Source organism: Pocillopora damicornis, chromosome 2 (assembly GCF_964200805.1).
Source record: "Pocillopora damicornis chromosome 2, jaPocDami1.2, whole genome shotgun sequence".
Taxonomy (NCBI): domain Eukaryota; kingdom Metazoa; phylum Cnidaria; class Anthozoa; order Scleractinia; family Pocilloporidae; genus Pocillopora; species Pocillopora damicornis.
This window is the reverse complement of record NC_142671.1, coordinates 26,913,740-26,940,715: the sequence shown is the minus strand read 5'-3', so window position 1 is coordinate 26,940,715 and position 26,976 is coordinate 26,913,740. Positions and strand designations below refer to the sequence as shown.

Here is a 26,976-nt window from a genome sequence, read left to right as displayed (position 1 = left end):
TATGGCAGGTCCGTTTACAATTCGCTCTGTGGGAAGTAAATAGGAGTTTATGTTGTTAAGATGTTTTGTTTTCCAATAAATTTTGCGCCTCTGCGTGATAGAATTTTGTCTTGATCGTTCTGTTTCGTACTGTAACTGTAGAAGTTATGATAGTGAAATTTACGATGCGCGAATGTAACATGGGCCATTAACTTGATCCTGATACTTAAAGTCATGCATCTTGTTTTGTTCTTTTTTTCATTAGCCTGCAGTACAGACGTCTTGTTAAGGCGAGTTGACGTTAAAAAGCTTGCGATCTTTTATTCGACCGGCCACATTTGAGTAAGAATTAGAGTGGACTATGGGTGGAAGGGGTGGGTAAAGACAAAATTTGTACATCCCCACCTCTCTCCTCTCCTTTCTTTTGATCGTCGCTCACCCACTTAGCACAAATTTCTTTCCCTCGCCAGCCTTCCGCTTTTGTAAAATTAAAAATGCTAGCTGTTTCATTTGCAACAAGAATATACTGAACACTCGCTTGCCAAAATTACGCGTAATCTGCAGGCTATTTATTGAATCCGCAGTTTCACCGACTTGTATAATTCGTTAACCTTTTAACCCATAAGAGTGACTAGCGTCTAATTTCTCCCGTCAATATCATCCCTGAAGTACACAATAGGGTCATGAGAATTAAGGAAATGATCATCAACTAAAGAAGCTCTTGATTGTTAAACAAATTCTCCTTGTCAGCACCTTAGGAAATTTATGGAGAACAGTATGGAGAATATGCGTGAATACGATAAGGTGTGAAAGGTTAACTCTTTGTTGTTAGTAATACTGGGAATTTTTAGTAAACTTCATTTCAAAAGACAAGAAATGTATGCAGAGAAAACTCGAGTGAAACGGATCCTGAAAAGTTCAGACTTCCTCTTCTCGTCGAAAATAGACTTTTTTGAAGGCCTCTTTTCTGCATTGCTTAAATTGTAGTACACTAGCGAGCATCATCTATTTGATTGATTTTCATCCAAAGGTTAAATGAAATGTATTTCATTACAAGTTGTTGATACAAAACCCATTACCCTGGTGAGCCCGATAATAACATCACTGAACTACTTCATCAGCTTGTAAAGCGAGTTTAAATGCTGGCTCTCTCTTCTTTAAAAGACAGAAACAGTCTTGGCGTAGTCTGGTGCCCGTTAAAAGGGATCTCATTTTGCCCGGCCAGTGAACTGGTCGAACATAAACCGGCAAAGGTTCTAAGATCTTCTTGTGAGCGTCGCCTTGAACCATCGACTGTTCCTGGAACACTACGAGATTCTACTGCGATGCTATTTAACAGTCTACCTCAAGACATTAAAAATTGTGCAGAACTCAAAGTATTCGACAGTAAATTCAGAAATCATTTTATGACATTGGCAACAAATAGTTCCTAGTCCTACTTATATATCTTGTACATACTTTATGTCTCTTGCCAGTATTACTTTCATACGCGCGTATCTATGTTATCCATAAATTTTACATCATCAATATTATACAATTTTACATGTGCTATCCATAACTTATGTATATATATTATTTATGTAATTATACATCTTGTTGCACGTTATGTATTTATCCATATATTTATTTCAACCATTATATTATTTTATTATATCCATAATGCATATTTTATCAATTGTGCAATTTTTTTTAATGAATTATTACAGAAGAGCCACCATGTGGAGTACTAGTATTATAATAATTATTATTATTATGCAATCAAACATGATCTTACCGAGGATTACCAAAATCTTAAAGGATAATTGGGGGTAGCCACTCAACATTCCGAGATGATTGAGTTGAAATCTAAAACAAGTGCAGACTTTGCTTTTTTTTTTTTTGAAAGTGAAGGAAAATAAAATTTCTCTGGCAAAAAATCCTAAAGAGCGATTTTTAAGAAGTTTACCTTTTTTAATACGTGACGCGCGAACTTCTCCGAATTCCTGCGTGAAACGGGATCAGGATTCAAACCCCTCCCCCCCCCCCTCCCTCCTCCTTTTTGCTTTCAATTTTTAACAAGCTGCTTTTAATTTTCGAACGCATGATCAGGAAAGAGCTCTTTCATTTTAGCACGTTTAACACCTCTTTCTTGCTAGGTGACTGTATGTGTAAACTGATGTGTTAGCTTGCATGAGGTAATTACTGGAGAGCGTAACTTGTAGGTGTTGTTCACTGCATTCGTTCTCCGCACTTAATATATAATCAAAAAGCGTATAATTGTTCGAAGAGTAGGAAGCTCGTTAAGAGGTGATACCAAGAGAAACAGTCGTTCCCAGTCGGGTCTTGGTCTATTTTACACATTGTGTTGAGGGGCATGGGAACTAGGAGGAGCGACGCTGGTCAGCAGTAGAGGGTTCGCCGCTTTTTGATCAGAGAGCGTTTGTTAAAGCAAACGAATCCAATTCAGTTTTGTACAAAGTGATATAACAAGCCGGTGAGTCCAAAGAAAAACGAAAACCAGGCCAGAGAAGTGTTAAACGTTATTCTACCAACTTTGAACCCACAGCTTCGTTCCTTAGCGTAAGAGATAAACAGAGCAATGTTGCTAAGTTTGCGAAACGGATGTCCTGTTTCCCAAACTGTGGTACGGTTAATTTCCTCGTATATTCCTTTAAAAACAGAAAAAAAGTCTATTAATTTTGCGTTTCAAGACATTTTCTACCACTAAGTGACTGGTCAGTATTGGTTGGGGGGGGGGGGGGGGGCAGAGGACTTTTTCTCATTCTACCAAGCGGTCCGTTTATAGTCTCTCGCTTTTGCCTGATCCCCCATAAGACATTGTAATAATAACCCCCCCACCTCATCGACAGTTCATTAGCGGTCAATGTTCTATAATATCCCCTTTACGACTGATCCTCTATCAGTTTCCCCTGAAAACCCCAACCTCGGCTGGTCTGGTAGATATAATTATCCTAAGTATTTCAGAGCAAATTTTCTTTTACTTGGGATTTATTTTGCTTTCTTCAAATAGTTGATAATACAAATTTTTCTCTTTTTTGGGGGGGGGAGATGAAGTGCCTTTGATCAGTGGTTATATTTGATTTTGGTATAGTTTTACGACACTCGCTCAAAGCACCGGGTTCGAGATTACTCACCAGCACAGCTGCCTGTAATGCTGGCTGCAAAATAACAAGGGAACACGAACAAGTAGAAGCAACAAAACAGCAGCATGCCAACGAAAATGTATTCCGACGCTGTCGTATCATATTTAATTTCCTCTGAAATATATATGACGGCTACAACCACACGAGCTCCATAAGTCAACCAGTGCACCACAAACCACACACTGTAGGCTGACACTGTATTGAAAACAACTTTGCAGAGGTCCTCATGAATTTTGATGATGTCATCTATAGATTCGTCTTCAACACCCCTTACATTTCCAATTAGCCTGGTGACATCTTGAGCAAAAGTTCCTGGAAGATAGATCAGAAAATTCGATCTATCACTCCATTGAAAGTTATTTTTACCATGATGCTAGTCGTGCGATTTCATCGATATTTTTACAAGTAGCTTTGTGGCCGATTTATGTACACGTTGTAGGGACATCTGATTCAGGAAAAGATCGCGACAAAGAAGGATCAAGTAACAACCGAGTGGCTTTCGAATGTTTCCTTCACAAATTTGTTCAAGACGTTATACATGAGCATCATTCTAGAAAAGTTGTGACTAATTGAGAGGGATTGTTATAGCTGCCCATACTAAAACGGTGGCAAAATAAACTCAGAAAATCTGATCCTTTGCTATTCACCTCCGAACAACACGCGCGACATTTGCGCCCGAAAATGTTGTAATCATTGCAGATGATAACTGAGTTCAAATTATTTTTTTGTGCTATATTATGTCACTGTTTATTATATGCTAAAACAACAATTCACACTCCACTTCGGTGAATAGTTGCTTGATTATTATCTGCAATTTTTGAAAGATTTTGATAAGATTAAACTTAGATGTTTATGTTATGTATTACGAAAAACAACATACCTATAGCCAAAGAACTGACGGCGAAGACTTGGCAAGTGTTGATTGATGCCAAGTGGACCAAAAGCTGTGCACCTGTACCAGTGATCACGGCAATGGTGTAATGAGGATCTCGGATCTCACTTGTCTTCGGTAATGTGTACAGCGACGCACCCAAGCCTAGAAACGACACAATAATTAAAACATACGCTAAAAATAACAACCACGCGTCGCTTTTGTTGATGTCTGTCATCAAGGTCTCTGAAGGACATACCAGCGCTGAATCTAAACGACTGGCAGTGAAGAAAGAACCGATGAAGAGTATGTATGAAATGACAGCGGCAAAAGAGACTATTGTGAAAACAGCATTCCCTGTAGCTACGACACCGTGAAGGGTTTTGTTGCTTGTTAAATTCGGTTTGAAATGACAGTTGAAGTTCGGACAGTCAAAATCAATGTACATTCGGTAAACGACTTGGTAGAAGCTTATCACCAAGAACAATATGCGAAGAAGCCAGTTCCAGCACTGATTTCCCCATAATCCAAGCAAACTGAATGAATATCTGAGGACAATGAGAGGGATTCGAGAAAATCCACGAATGGCTTGCTGCTCTCTGTCTTCTCGGAAGCGATCGTAAATCGTTTGATCGTTCTGTTCAGTTGACTCGGTTGTTGCATTCGGTTCGTTCGGTTGTACAATTTCTACCCTTTCATCGTTCTGTTCATTAGATTGGTGCGGTGTTACAAATTCTTCTCCTGCTTTTTTTTCTGCCATTCTGGCGGTTTAAAAAATCAATGCAGTCAATTTGTGTGTGAAATATATGTTTTCCAGCAACGGTAGCGCAAGAGATCGTGCGTGTTTACCATTTTAAAAAAAATTCCGGAAATCGGAGCGATGCCTGAAATTTTCGGATTGTCCCGCCGCGCTGGACTGGATTCTAGTTACAACATGAAGTTGTTAGAGGGAATTTTAGATTTATCGGCTAATGAGGAGATGTTTTTAAATTCCAATAAAGAAGATGAAATTAATACCATTGGAGCGATCTCAATGTTTATGAGACGCGATCATCATCGAAGCGAAGGTTTCTGCGAAAATATTACACCAATGTATTCCATGGACGAATTCAGTAGTCACTTCAGGATGTCAAAAGCCTCCGCGGAGGTTCTCTGCCAAGAAATAGGGGCCACAGGACGAGTGCCTCAGGGGAACGCTTTTGGGAGGGCTCCAATACCCCTCCAGCAGCAGGTTTTGGCGTTCGTTTGGTTTATATCAAACTCGGAAGTGATATGCACTGTATCTGACAGATTCGACATCACTATGAGTAGTATGGATAAGATTATATGTCGGGTATCCAGAGCATGCATGGATATGACACAATAATACATCAAATGACCCAATCGTACGTTGCGTATTAGCGAATTATGTCAATCATATTTTTAAAATAATTTGTCTCTGTAATTCTATAATTGAGTTACAAATTCTTAAAAAAATCAATGACAATATGGTTTTAAACAAATAAACCATTCCAGTTTAATAGGTGAGAGTTTCCTCATCCTTACTGCTAATTTTCACAGCTTTGGGTTCGGTGGCTCTGAGTGAAATTCAGGGAGGGAGGAATTTGCTTTGCTCTGTTTTTTGGTCACTTTGTTATACGATTTGATACTAATATTCCCTGCATAATAAATAATAATAATTATTTTTTTGAGAGGGCACGGTAACGAATCTTGCAATCTGATTGGTTCCTTACCCGGTCAGTAATTTCCTATCTCTGCCCACGGGCCACGGTAACGCTTTCGTGAGTCGCCAAGTACATCCCAACTTTCATTGCCATTTTTCATAAATATATCTCGTTTTTCCGGCTGGGCAGTATTTTTAAGCAAACACATCGGTCACTAACTCAAGCCGATGAATAACTTATGAATCCTCTCTTTTCTCTCACTCAAATCACTTTGGTTGACAGAAAAATATTGGTTTCAGGATGAATTTGTATAAACAATAGTGTCATTACGTTGGTTAACAAGCGGCCTAAAACCCGTCTGCAATTAATTTTAATCGTTCACAAAAAGTACCAAGAAAGTTAAAACGTGAGGTATTTGGTTACAGTTAAACTGAACGATGGAACTTTCATTCATCTTTCATCAAACTTTCAATATTGCGTAAAACTTGACAGCCATTCGATTTTGGACACAAATTAGAGATTTTAAGTCTGCTCACCATTTAAATACAAGGAACAGCTATGTGTTAGGAATATTTCCAGAGTTGGAGACGAATAAGAGCAACATGAACACTAGTACACATCCCCCATTTGCTGTGCATCCGCCATATTTGTTGTTGTTGAAGCGATTACGCTCGGCCAAAGGCCATGAGGCCTGAAACTGGTACGAAACTCAAGAAACTTCTTAATGGTAAACACATTTCCATTCAGAACGTCCCAACCGGGAAAAAGGGACACCTTTTCAGAATTTCCGTTAGTCCGGGAATTTTCCATTGGGACGAACCGAAAAACGTTTACCAGTTACATCCCAACCGCAATTTCTAGGAATTTGTGGTAAATGGTAAAAAATCCGTATTACAGCTTCTTAGAGACTCAAATTTTGAACTGTCTGCGATCAAATGTGGAAGTGAAGTCTTCCTTAGCCTAATGTAAGTAACTCTTTTTTTATAATCTAAAAGAAAAAATTACCATATATATGCCTCTTTTCAGAAAGTTTACATAACCTCTCGATGCAAACCAAACAACAAGCGTCCGATTATTCGTTTTACCAAACCGGAAGTATGAGAGAGTACGAGATTCAAATACTCTGGGAGTAGGGGTGGTTAAATATCGATCGACCATGGTCTGGATTTTGCTTGAGAAGGACCTGGACTAAGACCGGGTGTTCGAAGTCTCTGGTTCTACCATAAAAACATTTTGTAGACCTCTAGCGAAGAAAGAATTTCTAGTCTTTCTAGTTGATTGGAAATAGTTCTCTCATTAACATGCGTGCATGGGAAAATGGTATTTAGCATACTCAGGCAACATAGCTATTAGAGTGAAATATTAATGATCTGAACAAGTAACCAATACTTCTACGTTAGACCGTGGATAGATCTTGGTAGGTGACAATAATTTTTGAAAAAAAATACGGGAAACCCTCGAACCAAACAGAACAACAACCTAACTTTATAGACTTATCGAATTTAGACAGTCATAATTGTTGAAAGCCAGTTAAGGCCTTGCGAACCTTATAACATCACGGCAAAAACTGACCTTAAACCTTAACCATAACAGAACAACACATTCAACTGAAATTTCTTCACTAATCATGACCTCTGCTGAGGTTGTCGAAACATCACTCACTGCAACTAAAAATAGCCGTTTTCAATACTGACTTCACCTGAAGGATCACACTTCTCGACCGATAGGTACAACAGTGAAAACCACTTTCCGAAAGACCTTAAAAGCATAAGTATACATATATTACAAAAAATTTCTGTTTAAAAAAGAAACATAGATAGGCGTATTTCATGCTTTTTAATTTTTCTTCAACTCAGCCGTAAACTAATCGTGGCCCAGTTAATCAGTTGGTTTTTTATGTATGTTGGATGATTAGATTAAATTGACTAATCTCTTTATTTTATTTATTCATTTGCGATATTTAAATGGCCTAGCCCTTTGCAGCTTTAAAGCTGGTTTAAATGGCTGGAGGCCTGTATAAACAATAACAAGGCCGGACTACAACATTAGGAAGTGCGTGGGTTCCTTTAAGTACCCAGCTAACCATAGCACGGAGTAAGATGAGGGAGCCGGGGGGATCAGAGGGGAAAATAGTCGTCGCCAAAAGAGTATGAAAGGAGGACTATAGAAGATATAGAGCCAATTAACTGCCAACAAGGTGGGGGAGGGGGGGGAAATCACAAGAATATTACAGAGCCTTAGTAGGATCAGGTAAATTTTATCACAACACGTGTATAACCAAAGCAACCAAAGTCCTTCAATTCCCCCCACCCCCCTCTGCGTTGCACAATGAACGATCACTTAGGTAACCCTAGTGGTGTCGATTTTTGATCGTTTGTTTGTTTGTTTGTTTGTTTTTTTCAGGCTGTTTGAAAGAAGTGATACAACAGCCCCAAGAGTCCAAAGAAAAAGGAGAACCAGGTCAGGGAAGAGTTAAATCTAATTCTACCAATTTTGAAACCGCAGCCTCTGTCTTTAGCGTAAGCCAAAAACAGAAATATGTTGCGACGATCTTTGAACGGGTGTCCTTCATTCCAGTCATCAGATGTGGTGCAGTTAATTCTATCGTATATTCCTTTGAAAACAAGAAAAAAAGAGTCTATAAGTTCTGTGATCAAAATCCGCCTGCGAAGGAGACAAAAAATGTTTAACTTGAGGTGGCAATCACGGAATGACAGCTTTTTCAGCACGCTCCTTCGCTGAGAACTCATCCATTAATCCCAAACAGTGCAGAAAGTTGAAAGCGCAACAAAACAAAATGGCGCCCAGGTGTGGAGAAAGTAACAACGTTTTAAGTCAGAGTTTGAGAGAGAGGGAATGCTAAAAGAAAAACACCCAACAAAGGAAAAACAACTGGGTAAAAGTCTGGCTTACAATAATTGATATGAAAATATTAAGCGACAGGCAATTAAATCGCTCACGTGTCTCTACTCATGTGAACAGTGACTGCTTACGACTCTATTGAACTTTCTCCAGTTCCTACCTGCGCATTCGCTTGTGATCCTAGCAGCGTAAATACACGGGAGTATGAAAACGTAGAAGAAACAAACGAAGAGTAGGCAGATGTAGACTTTGACCGCAGTGGACACACTATTTTTGTCTCCCGAGAGTTCCTCAGATGTTAACATAAAGTAAACAAGAATGCCAGCTCCGTATGTTAACCAATGCAACACAAACCATACTTTGTAGGCTGACACTGTGTTTAGGACAATTGTACACAAGTCCTCGTGAATTCTAATGATGTCATCGAGAGTTCCATTCTCGACCTTCCGGATGAGTCTGAAAGTGTCTTTTGCTATTGTGCCTGAGGTAAAAAGAGAAAAAAAAGGTTTAGTAGATGTTGGTTTACGTTATTCTTTATGTCTGCAAGGAACAGTTTTTTAAGGAAGTTTAAGAAATATTAAGGTCTTTAAACGAACCAGAATCGCTAAAACTGTGTTCGATGTCTTTGCTATCTTGATGGCTCTATCTTATTTCTAGAGGTGAAAAACGCGTAAGGAAGTAATTCGATAAGTTTTGGCAAAACGCGAAGTCTTCAATCAAGGAAATATGCATCATCATTCTTACCTAGAGAGGAAGAACTGACGGCAAAGGCGTGACAGGTGTTTACTGAAGCCCAGTAAGCCAATATTACTGACACAGCGGTGTATCCAATGAACAATTTGCTTAGATAAGTATTGTTATTGTTATATAACTTCAAATAAAGAAAAAGTGTCAGCCCGATAAAAAGCGAGGAAAGAAATCCAACGAATCCAAAAAACAGCCACAGTATCGCCGTTTTGTCACAATCTTCGATCATTGATCGTGAAGGTGACACCAAAGCAGTCTCTGTACCCCTGAATGTCGTCACACTTGTTATGAAAACGACATATGAAAGGAGTGCTGCAAAAGAAAACAATGTAAAGCACGCCTTTCGAGTTCCTGGAAAGACCGTCAGTACTGTGAGGTTGGAATGCTTTTCATTGAAGTTGCAGTCGAAGTAGGGACAGTTCAGGTCAGAAGAGATTTGCAAGGATACTTGAACAGCACAAATTACAACAAATAGAAGACGAGGCATGTAGTTCCACGACCGATGGCTCCACAAACCAAGCGAACAGAAGATAGCTTTGAAAATCATCAGAATGATTCGAGTGGATGTACTAACCAGCTGTGGCTCTCTTCCCCACCGAAAATACAGATACGTTCGCCCTCGTCGAACAGCCGGCCTCATTGTTTCAATGTTTTGATCATCAGGAACCCTTAGCACGAGATGCTCTTGCTCCGCCATTATTGATCGCAAGCTATTGATTACATCGACTACTAGCACAGACTGCGTGAATTATATCCGAAAGTTATCCTGATCGTGACTTTCAGGCTAGATTTTGTCACCTGATAATTGTATTAAGCTGGTGCCACCGATCTATGATGTGATTTCAGTTTCCATAACCTCTGATCCTCTTTCGAGGTAACGCAAATTTTCTCGCAGAATTAATGGTCACGCTTTTGAAGTAACGCTGGCATTGCCGAACCTGAAAGATCTTTTTCGCACATTGCAGGATAAGAAACTTCAGTGACTCTTGAACCTAAATAATTAAATAGGTCTGAAAGAAAGCTAGTATCACGTGGTAAAAGGTTCAACTGAATTTCTCGTTGAGGATTTTCGGACAGTTGTTTTTCTTTTTCTATCAAATAACAGCATTGCGTTACTTGAGTGCATTTTGAATCTAATTATCTCATCTCTTGAAGTTTCTCGGAAAAACCTTTCTTCCGGTGCGTTAGAGTATAGCTAGAAACCGAAAGGAAAGGAAGTAAACAAGATTTATTTTGATCAATTAAAGTTCTTTCAAAGTATTTTTTTAACTTCTTATGAAAAAAAATCATTTTTCTTGTTGTTTTAAAATGGTCAACAACCCGATCGATGCCGAAAGAGAACCACAAGATCAGGAAGGAAAACGTCTGCCTCTTCTTCCATGAATGAACATATTTGGGCTTCCGGTCACATAGACATCCGCAAGATGTCAATGGATGCTATCGATTTCTGTTGAAAATTGTCAAAATCACCTTCTGTACACTTGGATTATGGACTCACCAGGTTTTGAACTACATTCTACGAGTACTAGTCGATCTAATCTGTATTTATCAAGCTGTTTACGATTTCTATGTCGTGTTAAGTTGCCACGGTTTTGGTTTGGCTCACAAAATTCAACGGATTTAAGAAGCCCCTTCATCACAAGGATGATAATCGTATTGCAAATGTTGTTTATTTTTATAGTTTCATCCGCAGTTTCATCGTAACAAAGGACAAAAACTCAGTTATGGTCGCACCGTCTTGATCCGCATCGATGGAAGACCTTAACACAACGGCCGGCTGATGGTTGTGTCTTATTTTCGCTTTAATGACAATGTTGTATCTTAGCTCGATGGCTGTGTTTCACACCATCGTATGGATAAGTAAGCCAAAGGTTTCCTATTTCACCACTCTTGACACCGGAGTAGAAGCCCAGTTTTTCGCGCAGTGCACAGCAATAACAACTTGTCACGAGTTCGTCATGAGTTCCTTTGCGTTAGGTAAGTTGCATACTTCAAATGCTGATAACAAAATGATCATTGTGTTTTCATTTATCCTTTGTTCTCAGCGTTCAAAACCCTTTTTTGATGATTTAGGTGATTAACCTTTCCTGTTGTCTTCCATCCTTTCTCTGCGAATTATCTTTGTTACCAAAGTCTTTATGGCCGTAGTTATGACCATCACAAGTTTTATAAGCATTGACAATACCGTGACAATCAAAAGCACTGATGTAACGAAAGGGCAATATAACAGGATTTATAACAATTTTTTGACATTTTCAATGCACTAGAGTTTTTCTAAAATGTATGATCGATAGTTAAATCAGTTTGATCTTGTTTGAGTGGTGCACTTCTTCAAGCCATTGGATCATCTTTAAGTATCTACAAGGCATACATTTCACAGGCATTCTTAGAATAATCTGGAATCTGAAAACAACTCATTTGGGACAGGCAATCTCTAAACAAATTTGGCAAATCCTAAAATTGGCAACGTCTTGTTTAAATACCTGACGAACAATGCAAAAAAATAGCGTGTAATCAATCTCATTATTTCTCTATTTAACCTTTATCTTTTTCTGTCAGTAAGGGTGTCTGTTTTTTCTGTTTTGTTTCATTCTACCTTATTCGTTGTTATAAAATATCATTATAAAGTATCATATTATATTATAATAATTATCATTATTATTATTATTACAGATTTTCTGGTATGAACGTATTTTTGTTACATTTTTCACTTTAGATACTTTACATAAGCATTATCTTAGACTGAGCTGCACTCAGTCTTGTAGTATAGAAAGTGTTTTCATGAGCACTGAAGAAAACTTTCTTCACTGTACTATGAAGGAAATAAAAGTTTTCAAAAGTCACGGAAGTTGCAATTACTCAACCTCCCTTCATAAAAGCAAGGAAGAAACTGCTTTAAGTTTTAAAATGTGTAAATCATTCTTTCAAAGACCATAAAATGGAATGGGTATGTAAATTAATTCAAACAGTTCATCATTTCCTACTATTTTTGTGCAAAATTATCCCTGAAGTTTCCTGGACTTCAATATTTTCTTTCCTAGAGTGATCCTGATGATTTAGTCTATAATCATTTATTTATGATCCTTAGAACAACATCTCTATTATGTGTTCTGCTCATGGTCAAGTTTTGGACACAGTTCTTATGGAAACGGGTGATGAGTCAGAGACAGACATTTCATTTGACAACATTATTGTCTTGTAAGTTCTGTTCTATTATAATCCCTCCTCTTTGACTCTGCCTTGCAGATTTTACCAGAGTTTTCAGATATTTATCCTCACCCTGTCTTCAAAATTAAGCTGTCTGACTACCTGCCAGAGTTTGAACAAATGAGTTTTTTGTCACAGTTAATAGATTAAGACTCAGCATACTGAGTGGGCCATGACTCACATGTACATTGCACTCAACTTGTCAACTTTTACCTCTTCACTTACTCAAACCAAAGTCTCACAAGTTAGGAAGACAAGAATCTTTGTATTCTCATGGAGGAATATTTCATTACGTGCAGTCATCTTGATGCATTGCAATATCTCTATTTTACTTCTTAAAGTTGAATGTTGTACAGTAAAATTTGATCACCCTCCACTTTATTTAGTGTTTAATTTACCTTTTTTAAGTGGTGGTCTACCTGTTCCTTGAGTTATGTGTAATGATGGTATCAGATTAAAACCAGTGTCTGATTTATAAAATTTTTATCTAATCTTAGTGAAAATGTGAGCTATGACCTCAAGCTGGGTATAGAAATAAGCAAACAGAGCTTCAGGAGTGAAAAGGCCATTACGAGGAACTTTAGCGGGCCACGAAGTTCTCAAATTTATACTTGCGGAACATACCCAATTGACAGTGGATCACCTTCATCAGAGGATCAAATCACATGACCTCAAAACAGGTACAGTGTATATTTAGTATGGTAAGCGATATTGTCGGGCTATCATTTTGTTTGGTAAGAAACTTTGGCAGTAGTAGTGGCTTTATAACACATATCTGGCCTGGACGGCACCTCCGTAAATCAATGAAAATTGGGCTGTGGGTAATTCCCAAAAAGAGTTTCCAAATCGTGTCATCCTTTTGCTCGGTGAATTTCCTGGATTCTCTCTGAGTATGTGTATTGCAGGTAATATAGCTGTGATGGGCGATTCGGTGATTTGGTTCATGCTGTAATGTCACGCGAGTAGAGTCACGCCTGGCAGTTTTGGCCTTTTACTTTCTCAAAAAAATATCAGCTCTTGTTTCAATGATTAATGCCAGACTGAAGTTCTATTTCGCTTTAAGGTTTGGTTGGAGCAAGCCCTTTAGTATCCACTGTATCTACTGAGGATTCAAACATGCCAAGACTGGCTTTATGGGGCCAGATTTGTCGCCGTCTAGCTGCCAGACCTGCTTGTGTTGAACAAGTACATACGGATGGTTTTCTTGAACTACAGGTACGGTCGAGTAATTAGAGCCTGGTACTTTAGTACTCAGTCAAATATAAAGCTGCTGCTGCTGCTGTAATTAGGGTTTTAAAAGAACCAAAGAAATTAATACAATCTACACGTATATCTTCATGAATGAAAGTAATTCTTCTCGATGATTGGTGCAAATACGTTGAAAGTGTAAAAGCCTCACCATAAGTTTAGTTGAAAAACCCCTGCTAGTACATTTAAAGAAGTTTTGCTCATGGCAGGTTCTGTCTTGATAAACACAACATTTTATGTTGACTATTTTCAGAGAATGACTTGCAGTCAGTTTTCATGGTGTCGGCTCTGGTGTGTTTTGAGACATGCGACAATCAAGTGCTGTCATCAACTGTTGGTAAGTTTTCACTCAGTAGAATATTCCCTTTAGACGGAAATTTAATTCTTTTGGTTCTATTTGGTAACTTCCCGGTACACGTGTAACTGTAATCAATCAATGATTATGGAATATTTAGGAAATTTATTTAGGAAAATGTCAACGGGACAAAACACTCGATCAAGGTTTCAGTCGAAACGCATCCTGCGCCCGATACATTCAAATTTGTACGAGGTCCCTTGGTTTGGTCAATGTACACAGCTTGTCGGCTGAGATTGGGTCCAAATTGTTGCTAAATATTTTCTTAACTTGAACTCGACAGTTTGAAAACATGGACAGCCATTTTCCATGTATTAGTATTCTTTTTGATGAGTGGAACTCTAATCTTTCGCTTAGTATACGTGGTGCTCGTTAGCCTTTGTAATAATTTTTTTCGGTATACGATTTTATGCTCTAATTGCGACCAGACAGTCATAGAAAATTTGTTTTGCACTGTAATAGACTGCGTGTGTCATCAATGTTTTCCTCAACAGAACCTTGGAAGGCAGTTGACAAACCAGTCCCTCTAGAGGAACTGAAATCAGTACCATGCCATCTGGCAAAGAAGAGACCCTGAAAATGGAAGCTTCAGGAAGGGAAAGAAAAAGAGAGGTGTGGACGAGAATGTGTTAAACCACGAAACCACAATTTGAATTTGAAGACCTCTTTGCTTGACGTAAAAATACTTAATTGTGTTGTGGATCAAGAGAACGTGAGGCTCTAACCCACTTGTTTTACTTTCTTTATTTTCATTAGCTGAGAATAATTGCAGCATTTAGGAATGAAATTTTACAAATATAGCAGTTTGGAAGATACATGATTGAGCTCCTGAGTAGAGCCTTTTGTTCTTTCAGTTAACGATGTATGTTGTTTTTCAACAAAGAAATAAACAATATTGTGTTCTGGTTATTTGTATGAAAGTAGCTGAGTTTAAGAGATATAATTGTTTTTTGGATTTGAAAATACATATAAACATAATTATTAATTGGCTGAATGTTTCTCTACTTTACATCAACTGACTTGATGGCGGAGTTTGGCCGCTCGTTGTGTGAGAAATGATGGCAGCTTTACTGGTACCAATTAAAGAACGTTAAGTTACGAGACGAATTAAGCAGTAATCTTTTAATTTTTGTGAGCAATCAGATATCAAAGACTTTTTTCGCAAAGTTTTGAAAGATTGTGAGCCCGAGGTGGAATTCTGTGCTTCTTTTTAAACTTATTTTCTAGTTTGTCTCTTACAGAAGGATAGTGAGAGAAAGTAACATCACTTATTGTTGACCAAAATCAGATTTTTAAAAACTCTTACTTATATCCCTCAAAAGACCTCGACTAGAACACGATCTAGTAATAGCGGACGTTTAAAAACGACAAATCGTAATAACTCGGCCTACAGCTTCTCTGAGATCCATTGGTTTTTTTGCCAAAAATGGGATCGGACGAACGAGAACGGTCAAACGAATAACACTGATAAAAAATAATGCTTTTATCGTGCTTATATTGACAACGTTTTGAAACGTTAATCGTGGGACAAACGATTTAAATATTTTGTCTTACCAGTAACTCTAAATTTTTGTATCAACCTATGCATCGAATATTTGAACTGAGGAACGATTAAACGAGTATTACAATTTTGTGTCAGAAAGTCACACATGTTATACATATATTTTTATTTATTTAACAGAACAGCTTTTAGTATTTTCTGTTGGTGTTCCCTTAGATGGAGTTTTTGTCTCACTTAAGTACTTTAAATATACCGACGAACAACCGTTTTTTAAAACCGGCTGAATATGCCTTAAGCGAATCTTAGCCTTACTCCCTAATGAGGAGAGTACATTATCAAAGTGAGGGCTATAATTTTTCCCATCATTTAAAGCGGTAGACTAGAGAAACTTGGGTTGAACCCGGGGAGATCGGAATGAAATGTTCATTGTAGCGGGAATGTGGATGGAATGAAAAACAGCGGCGGGATGCGGGATTGGAAGAGTCTATTTCGGAACCTCGTTTTTCTCGCATGATTTCGAGTGTATGTTCTTGTAGCAGCAGGTGATTCTTTTTATTTGCGTTAGAGATCAGATAATACATAATACCTTGCCTGTGTAGTTCTTTGAAGTGCCCATGACAATAATTTTTTGCGTTTTTTGATTGATTGCTGTAATGTGGTTGATTGCTGTAATTTGAAATAATCGACCTTAGCGCCTACCGCTCCCTGAAGTAATAGGAGTAACAAATGAAGCGGCTCAGCATTACTCGTGCAAGAGGCGCGCGTTAGTTCACTCGCCTTACAATTTTTTTGTGAAACGAACTTCGTAATGATTTCGCGGTGAAAATGCATGTCGATCGAAATACAATCTGATTTCGACTTAAAACGATTACTTTATGCTGTGAGGAAACGAGTTGACTCGCCAACTCGCAAAAGAGGCAGGGGACGATCTTGCAATGGGACGAAACCTTGATAAACCGCCACCGCCAACCGTTATCCTGTCACAGGAGTTTTGATGACACTAGTATCTCAGATAGAACAGGCTACCCCAGATTTGCTAGTTGGAAACCTTACTTTGAACTTTAAATCGTGTGAGAATGAAGCAAGACTATACAAGAACGAATTAAGAGAATCAAATAACTGTTATTTCTTCTTGAAGAATGAGCGTATTTACGTGTCTGCGTGTTTTTGCATTTTTTACAAGTACTGAGAAAGTGAAAAATTTTTAAAGAAGAATATGTCAAAACTATCATAATTTAGGGTCCGGTCATTATTTATCGCCTGGGGGGGGTCGGAGTATTTAGGGGGGGATCACATGGTTTTTTGAAGACCTTTAGGGGGGATCAGCCGTAATTGACAAGTATAATGGGGGGATCAGACCAAAAAAAAAGGAATTTTAGGTCGCGCCGGGACCCCGGGTGATTGCATTTGTAAATACTTTGGTAGGATTTGCCGCTGGGACTCTAAACCCCCAACCATATATTCAAGACCACGTTCAGTTGTATTTTGTATTATATAAACTCTATTCTAGCCCAGACACAAAACCCAAACCCTTTTACAGACCCTCCATTTTGTAAAAAAGAATCACTATCGTAGTCTAACATACACGTTTTTATTCAGGCACGATCTAAATTAGAAAGGTAATCAAGATTTTGAGAATGGAATACTTACAATTGCTCAAAATTGTTTCATAACGTTTCAGTTTGTTTTATAGAGAATCGTAATCTAAAATCATAAACTTTCATTATTTTAATACGCGGCCGAATGAAAACAACAAATAAAAAAGTGTTTATTTTGGTGAGGCTGTATCTTGTTCCGCTTCCGTGTCAGAATCTTCGGCAGCCCTCTCCACTGGCTCTTGCACAGTCTCCTCGTCAGATTCATCTGAATCCTCGCCCGAACTTGACCCTTTTTCAGCACCATTACTGCTATTCTCTTCGTTCATTCTGGCCATTACCACTTTCAAATTGCGTGCCAGCTCTGTTTCAAACACGCCTCTTTCCAAAAGCCATAGCAGAGGATCCAGGTGGAGACGCTTGACAAATCTCGCAGTGAATCCTGCATTAATACTTGAGACACATTTGTAAGTATTCTTTTCGAGTGAATCGAAAACCTCTTTAGCTACCTCTTTTGAGGTAAGTTTTTCTAGGAGAACTGCTGCTCGCTGATGCAACCTTTTCTCCTTGATTTTTTTCACTTTTCTCTTGTTTTCTTTTTTTCTTCGGGATTGGCCGTTGTTCCCCATGGGAGATGGGAACTTTCTCTTCAAGCTCATGAGGGTGGTCGTGAGCTCATTGGAGGCTTTCGGCAGCTCTTGGTGTATGGCCTTCACTCGCTCTTGAGCTTCCTGGAAATATTTGAGCTCATCACTTGCAAACGACCTTAAGGCATGCTCTTCTGTATAAAGGTTCTTTCGTCTGTTGTCGATAAATGAGAGCAAATCGGATGCTGAATTAAAGGCCTCATTGACAGTGGTCAAGGAGGACTCACACTTCGCGACATCACCACTGCCCTTACATCCATCCACGCCTGACATGAACTTCGTGATGTTTTGGCACACTCCCCAATTCTCGTTTCTAAGCAAGTTGTTTTCTTTATCGGAAAGGGCTTTTATCTTTGTGTTTAACTGCCAACGCATTTGCTGGGGGGGGGGGGGATCATGAAACTTTCCACTACCGATAAGGGGGGATCTCTAAAAAACTAGATACTCTACGGGGGGATCAGGTAAATGCTCCGATGTGACAACAAAAATACTCCGAGCCCCCCCCCAGGCGATAAATAATGACCGGTCCCTTAAGAAATTCTTGCGCAAATTGGCCGGTTAACGTCAGGTACTGGAATAATTCTTAGTAATCATATTTCGAGTTAGATCTCACGCATTCATTTTGAGCTTCAAGGTCAAAGTTCAAAAGCCGCAAACGTGAAATTATCGATCTCAAATTGAAATAAAACAAAAATATAGGCTGATTTTCAAGGCTAAAAGATGTATTACCCACTGATCATGACTACTCGAGGAATGATGAAGGCTGGAAGAGATGAATCCAGCAAAATTCTACAAAATATCGTAACATTCAAATAAATGAAGAGCAGCTAGATGTGATTTTCATTGTAGGGAATAATGAGTAAAACTCTATAAACCCTGTTTCAAACTTTCCCAGAAAATTAGGACGAGTTGAGGCTCTTAAAAAATTATTCCAATTCAAAATAAGAGAAAAAGAGGAGAAACGAAGTGTAACGAAATAAAGAACTGGCCTTTGGAGTAGTATTTATTTCAATTGTCACGAAAAAAACATAATTTAAAAAGTTTGCAAACTTGTTTAACGTCTTCCGATATTTCACCAAATTGAGTGATTGGCGCGTAAGTCGGGTAAACTTAAAAAAAGTGAAACAATAAACCTATTAGTCCAAAGAAAAAGGATAGCCAGGCCAATGAGGTGCTGAAAGTGATTCTACCGATTTTGAATCCACAGCCACTGTCCTTAGCGTATGAAATGAAGAGAGCGATGTTTTGACGATCCCTGAATGGATGGCCATCCACGTCCCAGTACGCAGATGTGGTGGAGTTGATTTTCTCGTACACTCCTTTAATGTAAAAGAAGAGTCTTTTAAGGTAAGCAATCTCTTTGCTGTCAATTACTAAGTCGAAATTACGGAACACATCTGACGTTGGAGCCATTTTGATTGTGTAATTAGGGTGTGGATCAAGCCGAATATTAAAATATGAAACAGGCTTTTACAAACAGAATTATATTCGTAAAATCCTTTAGCTAAAAATTGTAACCTTTTTAATAGCTTAGTTAGCATAATTTCATCCTAACAACCAATTGCAAAAGCAAAATTTGACCATTTCAGATTCTTATTCACAGTGCTTGTCTGTTAAGAAAATTTCAAATAATTAGTTTAGATCGTTGTCTTGTGGCTTTCACTTCCTCAAAATTCCTGAAAATGAGCATACTTGCACATCTTCATTTTTCAAACATTTTGGGACTCGTAGAGTCGAATGTGTCACCCATTAGGCAATTTTCGATTAGGTATCGAAAGAAATCTGGGATCTCATTGGTTTTTCTTTACTTCGCGCTATGATTGGTCTGTAAGACTTCCGCCACTCTCTCGACTTAGTCCTCCGTGTTTTCCCGCAGTTTGCTTGTTTTCACTCCGAGTTCTTATTGGCTACTTATGATATTTTCCTTTTTATTTTCTCGACCGTTTTGATTGCTTTCGTTTTTGTTTTACGACCCTCCATCGAAAAGCTCTCTGTTATAATAAACTTTCCCCTGCAGGGCGGCGCGGTTTACAATAAGAGTGAAAGTGCAAAAGTATTCTTATGCATTTTAAAATAATTATCGTACCTCTGCACTTGCTTGTGATTCTTGCAGCGAAGATGCATGGAACAAGGAATAAATAGATATGGCAGACAAAGAATAAGCCAAGGTAGACCAGGTTTATTATAGGAGTGCCATACTTGCTTCTGAAGAGTATTTCTTTAGATATGTAAATTACAGACAGAACAACTCCTACTCCATAACTGACCCAGTGCACTACAAACCAGACACTGTAGGATGACACTGTGTTGAAAACAACTGTGCAGAGTCCCTGGTGTAATGTTATGATCTTGTCGAGGCTTCTATGTTGTTCTTCAATCTGTTCAATGTGCCTCAGCGTGTCCTCTGCATAAGTTCCTGAGAAAAATTGAGAACAATTGCGATCATGAAGTGATTATAAAGATGCAAAAAGCACAAGGGTGGGGATGGTGATGATGACATGGAAGGCGATCATCACCGTGGTCAAGAAGGTTGTGGTGCTATTTTGAGCAGACGACGCGGGTGATGTTGGAAATGGTAGCGGTGATAGTGCTTTTCCTCCTTGAAACTGTTATGTGGTAGTGAATTTTAAAATGCCAGCCATGATAATGTTGAAGCTGACGATAATAAGCAAATGTTGGATGTTGTTGAGCGTGATATCACGAATTATCATAACTGAGGTCTGAGTTTTGTGCTGAGGCTGAAGGCTGACGCAGACAACACAGACACGTGGCGCTTGTATATTAGGCAGACTTTGAATTCAACATAATAATGCAACATCTGCTGCAGATATTGGGTTATCATGTCAACTTCATCTGCCATTAAGCAATTATTGAATGAGGTGGAGTATGATGTGATTAATAATCAACGCCGAGATCTGAGTTATCTGCCGAAGCCAAAGGTTGAGACTGATAACACTCATACGAGGTTTGATAATTCATGATGTCATGCGACAACCGGATTCAATAATTGTTTTACAACACATTTTTCAAACAATCTGCAGAAGAAAACACTACACAGGCGAGGGGCTTGGAAACTAGGAAGACTTTGAACACGAAATTAGTTTTGTGATAGGATAACTCGTTCTTGAAATTTCACACGTTATTGTATAACGACTGAATGCTTTCGACCAATCAGATTTTTCACAATAAATCTAATGTATAATAATAGGTTGTATTAGTAGCACATGCAGTGGTGTAGGTGTATGGTTTATTGCAGCAATGAAAATGATGCTGTTGAAGTTACAAAGAGTATATAGTTCTGTTGGCACATTTAATATACTGGTGATGGTCACAGTTTTGTGTTTAGGGTTCTGATGCCTGCGGAGTTGATGGTGTCTCTGAAAGCAGTGAAAAAGGTGTGTCTGTAATGAAGTTAGATTAGCGTTTATGCCTCAGGTAGGCATTCCAGTGTATGTGGAAAGTTATGAAACTTAAGATGGCGATAGCGATGACCCTGGTGACGAGAGCACCTATAGCCAGTGGTTTGTGAGGAGGGTTATTGTGCTGGTAGTTCACGATATCGGTACTAATATCAAGTGTTAGAGGACCTGATTAGTAAATAATTAGTAGAAGATGCTGGTGTAAAGAAGTGGTTTCATTTAGTAGTCGTGGCAGTGCTGATGCAGATAAAGTGGTGATGGCTAAAAAAAATGGCTATGGTAAAGTTAGAAATGTTGGTGGCAATAGCCACTACAGCTGTGGTTCTTTTTAAACATGGCAGTGACTATGGAAGTTGAGGTGGGGATACTGTTGGTTCCAGCGTTTCGTGTCAACGATTGGGATAGGCGAGGGGTTAATGTAGTTCTGTCTCCTTTGCCTAAGATGTGATAAGATTGGCTTGGTAATGATTATGATGATGATGTGATGAAAGTGATGTCCGTGATATAATCCATGATGTGGATGATAATTGTGGCTTTGGTGGATATGTTTTTGCATATTGCTTATGTTGCTTAAGTTGATAATCTAAATATATATTTAGGAATTTAGAGTGAATCAAGATGTTCAGTAGTTTTGAGGCCAGGAATCTACAGATAAAAGTCTTAACCGCAAATAAATTGACTGAATGATATTTTGACCTCTGTATAATGAGAACGAAAATAATGAACCACAAAGGTGAACAGGAATTAAAGAGATCGCAGAGAAAAAAGCCTTATTAATTTGAGACTTTGACAGGATTTGAATTTTACTTCCAAATACGACCAGGTGCTGCTATCAACTATCTTGAACGTCTATCATCTAGAAATTGACTGCTTGCCTGAAGGAAACCCAGAGTAAAGGGTAAAGAAAAAGAAAAAAACCGGGAGACTCCCCAGGCAGAGAGATGATGAAACTGGCGGAAAGATTGATCAATGAAAAAGAGCATCAACGTCAAAAAAAAGAAAGTGATTAGCGGTGTCGTGACTGTTTTTTCTTTTTTGGAGTTGCGTGACTGATAACCTCATTTTGAAATTGTCAGCCTCGGTTCCAGTTACGTACCTCGTAAAAATACGTATCGGGGACGTTTTTTGGGAGAGCAGAAATTTTGAGTTGTGTTTTCCTAGTGATTTGAGGTTTCACTTTGTGAGGATTAAACCTTTAATTCAAAAACTAAAGCGAGTTATTTGGTGTCGCTGGAAACGGAAATTTGGTTCCCACAAGCGGTAAACTGTTTTTTTCTATTATTTGTCGGAGACTGGGCCCGAATGTAGTTGAGTTTTGATTGACACTGCACGCTGGTGTAGTCATACACGTCGCTTTTGAGGCAGTGCTTTTTTCCTAGAAAAGGTGCGACAGAGAAATAAACGGTTGTGTTTATAGAAAGAAAACATGTGTTTATGACTTCGGGATACTAAACCTCCATTACCACGGAGGCATATTCCCGAAATCTTATTTTTTCAGAATATAACTTACCTACTGCAAAGGAACTAACGCCAAACACGTGACAAGTTGTTATTGCTGTCCACTGCGCGAAAAACTGGGCTCCTACTCCGGTGGCAAGAAAGGTGAAATAGGAATCTTTTGGCTGACTTATCCATATGATAGCGTAAAACACAGCCACCGAGCTTAGATACAACATTGTTATTGAAGTGAAAATAAGACACAACCACCAGCAGTCCGTTCTTGTAAGGTCTTCCATCAAAAATTCAGACGGTGCGACCATAGCTGAGTTTTTGTGCTTTGCTACGATGAAACAACGGATAAAGAACAGGTAAGAAACCACTGCTGCCAATGAGACTATCGTGTAAACAGCGTTTGCAACACGACGATCATCCTTGTGATGAGAGGGCTTCTTAGAATCCGTTGAATTTTGTAAGAAACTGCAATCAAAACCGTGGCAACCTAACACGACATAGAAATCGTAAACAGCTTGATAAATACAAATTAGACCGACTAGTACTCGTGGGATGTAGTTCCAAGCCCGGTGACTCCATAATCCAAGTGTACAGAAAGTGATTTTGACAATTTTCAATAAACATCGGTAGCATCCATTGACATCCTGTGGCTGTCTGTTACGCCGCAAGCCCAAATATGTTCGTTCATTTGGAAGAAGAAGCTGTTCTTCTTCCTCAGCTTCGGCCATGCTTATTGCTATGCTAAAATGAAATAAATGAGATGCTTCCTGAGACGTTAACAAAATATGAAATGGAATTAATGGTGACACTTCTTCTGTATGTTTCCTTCGTTTACCTTCGGTTTCTAATTACGCAAACTCTAGAGCGCAGCAGACCGGAAAAACTCTTTTCCGAGAATGTTCCAAAGACTGATTTATGTCATTATTACATTTAGGGGTGCACTCACGTAACGCAATGATGTGACTTATGAATTAAAATCTAAGAACTTTTAATCGAATATATTTTCAAATTTACGGCACACTCTGAGTGTTTCTTCCGTGGTCAAGACCTTTCCGTCCTTCCTCTAGACTTTTATGTTGGTCTTTGGCTTCTGTTCAGGCTCCAAATAGAAGGAATACCATGTCACGTTGCGAAGACTAACTCTCATAATTAAATGTTCGTATGAACTTTTTCAATTATTTAGTTACTGAGATATTTGCAACAGCATTCGAACTCCAGACTTTGGCATTATACGATATAATTGTTCAGGTACGAAAACAAATTTTCAGCTACGTTGATGCAAACGTTACTTCGACAAGGACAAAACATTCATTCTGCTATAAAAAGTTGAGTTACCCTGAAAAAAGGCTCATAGGTTATGGAAACGGAAACCACGTCATGGATCTGCGGCGTACTAAGATCAATTGTCAGGTTATAAAACTAATGCCGAAGGGATCCGAATAATTTCCAAATGTGATTCCCGCAGTCTGCGGTTAATAATGATAAAGTTAAAAACGAACTAATTGTCAATGTAAGTTCAATAGCCTGTGATTTATGATGGTGGAGGAGGAACATCTTGTGCAACGGGTTTATGAGGATCAGAACACTGAAGCAATGAGGCCGGCCGTTTAATAAGAACAAAGGTATCTGTATTTTCGGCTTGGAAGAGAGCCACAGCTGATTAATACATCCACTCGAATCATTTTGGTGATTTTCAAAGCTATCTTTGATTCGCTTCGTTTGTTGAGCCATCGGCGCAGGAACTTCGTCCCCCGTCCCATATTTGTTATACAGTCAAACCTGTATTAAGCGATCACACAAAGGGAATGGCCGCTAACCGCTTAAAACAGGTTGAGTGCTTATGCAGGTTCCAAAGAAAAGAAGTATCGTGAAAAACGATTAAAACGCCACTTTATGTCATAACTGACTACGCGGTATACAAACACTCGCTCAAAAATACTGCTAACATTGATCAGATAAACATGGATTTAATTGATTGGTTGAAATATAATTCTTAGTTTAATTTCAGTGGTTCCCCTTTGAGTGACCGCTCAGTACAGGTGGAAGATCAACAGGCCGTTGGGACTCAGTGAAGGGTGACCATGACCACTTAATAGAGGAGACCGCCCAATAGAGGTGAAAATTAAAGTGATCAATGGGAAACAAATTCGGGACTTCGACAACTGACCGCCTAATACCAGGTGACCGCTTGATACGGTGCCTCTTTATACAGGTTCCACTGTAATCTGTCCTGCTCAATTATCCTGCCGACTTTATTTTGACATGAAATATCCTTGCTTCGACTGCACCCTCTAAGAAAAACACCCCAACCTTACACTACTGACGCTCACAGTCCGCATCTTGGAACAGATAATGTCGGCGGACAAATATCCGTTCATATTTTCCCGCCAAATAGAGGTTACTGTTTATTCAGGCGCTTTTGGCGGTCTTATCTTACAGGTAGAGTTTGGTTACGTTTTCCTTATTAGGATCGTGAATTTGATATGGAGACAGATGTTTTTGCGTAAACTGCGGTTTGCGACTAGATATCAGTATATTTCCATTATGTTGCTACAAGATGATTGATTGCTAAGAAAATGACTCTATATATATTCCCTTAGCTCCGGTTGGAGCATAGGCCATTAACCACTTCCGTCCTCCATCGGGTTCTGTCCTGGGCAAATCTTCCTAAAGTGGCCCAAGTGTGGCCCCAGTTTCTCATTTGGGACTCTACACCTCTTCTTGCAATATGGCAAGAAAATGACTCTACTTTATAAAAATTGATCCTGTACAGGAATTTCTTGGAAATAACCCTCCTTGATACTTTTATCCATTTAATAGTCTCGTTTTTAGGCTAAATCCATGTTGAGCTCTCGATCAGGAAAAAATTTTTTAGTATTTAATTTAGCACGTTCGGTACCTCTTTTTCTTAGAGGTGACTTAAAGTGTAAAGGTTATAGCGGGTTTCGCCCATAACGAGTTTCGCACATATCGTTTCGCCCAGAACGAGAATGGTTTCGCCCAGAACAATAAAGGTTTCGCCCATAAGTAAAACTTCTACACTCTCACTCGGAAAACGTCAACCTTATAAACGTTTGTATGCACAGAATGAAGAAAAGTGACTTGACCTGAGATCATGAAATTTTGAAACGAACAAGTTACTGTTGAAACGAACAAGTCAATTATAGCTTTCACTGTGGAGTGGGGATTGTTAAGGTAATTCGCGCACGAAATACTGCAGAGACGTCCGTTTGTCGTAAAAGCATTGCTATGATTTTTTTGCATCACTTTTCTTCTCGAGAATTAAATTAAACACTTTTGAAAACACTTGCGCGTGGAACATATCATCGTTGCAAATCTTTTGTACACGGAAGATAAGTTCCGCACGCCAGCTTATGAATGAACATTGTATGAACAGAAAACAAAAGCCCGGTTACCGCGCTCATCTAAAGCATATGTCTAAAGAGGCACTTAGCCTGGATAATCACTGACTGTCAGTCTGGGCGAATCGAATTTATGCCTGGGCGAAACCATTCTCGTTATGGGCGAAACGCTTCTTGGGCGAAACTCGTTATGGGCGAAACCCGCGGATACCAGTGTAAACATGTAGTAATTTTCATCTTCCGCACTGAATTTTTAATTAGATAACTTATGCGGCTAGCACGTAGCTCGTTTAGGGGCGGTACCTTGGTACGCCCCTTCTTCTCCTAATTTTGTGTTTATTCTGCTGTTATGCAACAGCCTTCAAGGACTATTTTCTCGTGAGATATCTTTTCAAGTATGACTTTAATTTTGTTAATAGGTTTATTATAAATTTTTTATATTGTCAATCTTGTTTTTGTTTTGCCCAAACTTGACCGTAATACCAAGAAATTTAAGTTAGAAAGACATTTTGTAAAGTGTAAACATCGCGAAGGTATCTACTTTGTATGCGAACTCCGTTCTGCGTAGCTTAGCGTGATTCGCACGTTAAGAGTAAAGGATGACGAAGGTTAGAGATTGACAGCTCAGAAAGTGTCACTTTTGCAAGCGGTGACCCTCACTTTCCTTGAGAGATCAGAGTTAGTCCCTGTTGTATTAACTTGAGTAGTAAGAGTGAATAAAGAAAGGGACAACAAAATAGCGAGTGTTAGGAAATTATTTCTAACACACTTATACCAGTCCAGTTTAATACAAAAGATTTATATGATGAAATACTTTTGTATGATTTGTACCTAGATTAATATACCTGAAATACATGAGCATGTATCATTTCGTGATGGCTATCATGATTTATAATCAAGCTATCACTCTCAAGCCTCCTGATG

The 26,976-nt window shown here is 38.7% G+C and overlaps 5 protein-coding genes across 9 annotated transcripts; 2 read left to right on the top strand and 3 right to left on the bottom strand.

The window, feature by feature from the left end:
• Nucleotides 1–1,925: 1,925 nt before the first annotated feature.
• LOC149050550 (uncharacterized) lies at nt 1,926–4,828 on the bottom strand. 2 transcript variants are annotated; one of them, XM_089198121.1, is made up of 4 exons: nt 4,366–4,828; nt 4,003–4,158; nt 3,114–3,434; nt 1,926–2,627 (listed from the first exon to the last, which is right to left on the bottom strand). In XM_089198121.1, the coding sequence occupies exons 1-4, from the start codon at nt 4,751–4,753 to the stop codon at nt 2,422–2,424; spliced, it is 1,071 nt and encodes a 356-aa protein (XP_089054247.1). In that variant the 5' UTR covers nt 4,754–4,828; the 3' UTR covers nt 1,926–2,421. The 2 variants fall into 2 exon arrangements, with proteins under 2 accessions (XP_089054247.1, XP_089054246.1); XM_089198120.1 differs by having other exon boundaries at nt 4,003–4,828.
• Nucleotides 4,829–4,873: 45 nt separating this feature from the next.
• LOC149050549 (uncharacterized) lies at nt 4,874–5,359 on the top strand. Its single transcript, XM_089192942.1, has one exon. It carries the CDS (start codon nt 4,874–4,876, stop codon nt 5,357–5,359), a length of 486 nt encoding a protein of 161 aa, XP_089049068.1.
• Nucleotides 5,360–7,573: 2,214 nt separating this feature from the next.
• On the bottom strand, nt 7,574–10,526 carry LOC113680119 (uncharacterized). Its single transcript, XM_089198116.1, has 3 exons — nt 9,264–10,526; nt 8,680–9,000; nt 7,574–8,271 (listed from the first exon to the last, which is right to left on the bottom strand). The coding sequence occupies exons 1-3, from the start codon at nt 9,961–9,963 to the stop codon at nt 8,057–8,059; spliced, it is 1,236 nt and encodes a 411-aa protein (XP_089054242.1). The 5' UTR covers nt 9,964–10,526; the 3' UTR covers nt 7,574–8,056.
• On the top strand, nt 10,448–15,014 carry LOC149050548 (rhotekin-2-like). 4 transcript variants are annotated; one of them, XR_016184198.1, is made up of 6 exons: nt 10,448–10,767; nt 10,948–11,243; nt 12,355–12,464; nt 12,971–13,153; nt 13,537–14,058; nt 14,571–15,014. XR_016184198.1 is itself a non-coding variant. In XM_089198117.1 (6 exons), the coding sequence occupies exons 4-6, from the start codon at nt 13,590–13,592 to the stop codon at nt 14,604–14,606; spliced, it is 219 nt and encodes a 72-aa protein (XP_089054243.1). In that variant the 5' UTR covers nt 10,646–11,243; nt 12,355–12,464; nt 12,971–13,153; nt 13,537–13,589; the 3' UTR covers nt 14,607–15,014. The 4 variants fall into 4 exon arrangements, 1 of the variants encoding a protein (XP_089054243.1); XM_089198117.1 differs by having other exon boundaries at nt 10,646–11,243; nt 13,537–13,688; nt 13,975–14,058; XR_016184197.1 differs by lacking the exon at nt 10,448–10,767 and having other exon boundaries at nt 11,104–11,243; nt 13,975–14,058.
• A 3,790-nt stretch (nt 15,015–18,804) lies between these two features.
• On the bottom strand, nt 18,805–23,734 carry LOC149050547 (uncharacterized). The gene is made up of 3 exons (XM_089198115.1): nt 22,749–23,734; nt 19,906–20,235; nt 18,805–19,138 (listed from the first exon to the last, which is right to left on the bottom strand). The coding sequence occupies exons 1-3, from the start codon at nt 23,416–23,418 to the stop codon at nt 18,930–18,932; spliced, it is 1,209 nt and encodes a 402-aa protein (XP_089054241.1). The 5' UTR covers nt 23,419–23,734; the 3' UTR covers nt 18,805–18,929.
• Nucleotides 23,735–26,976: the final 3,242 nt, after the last annotated feature.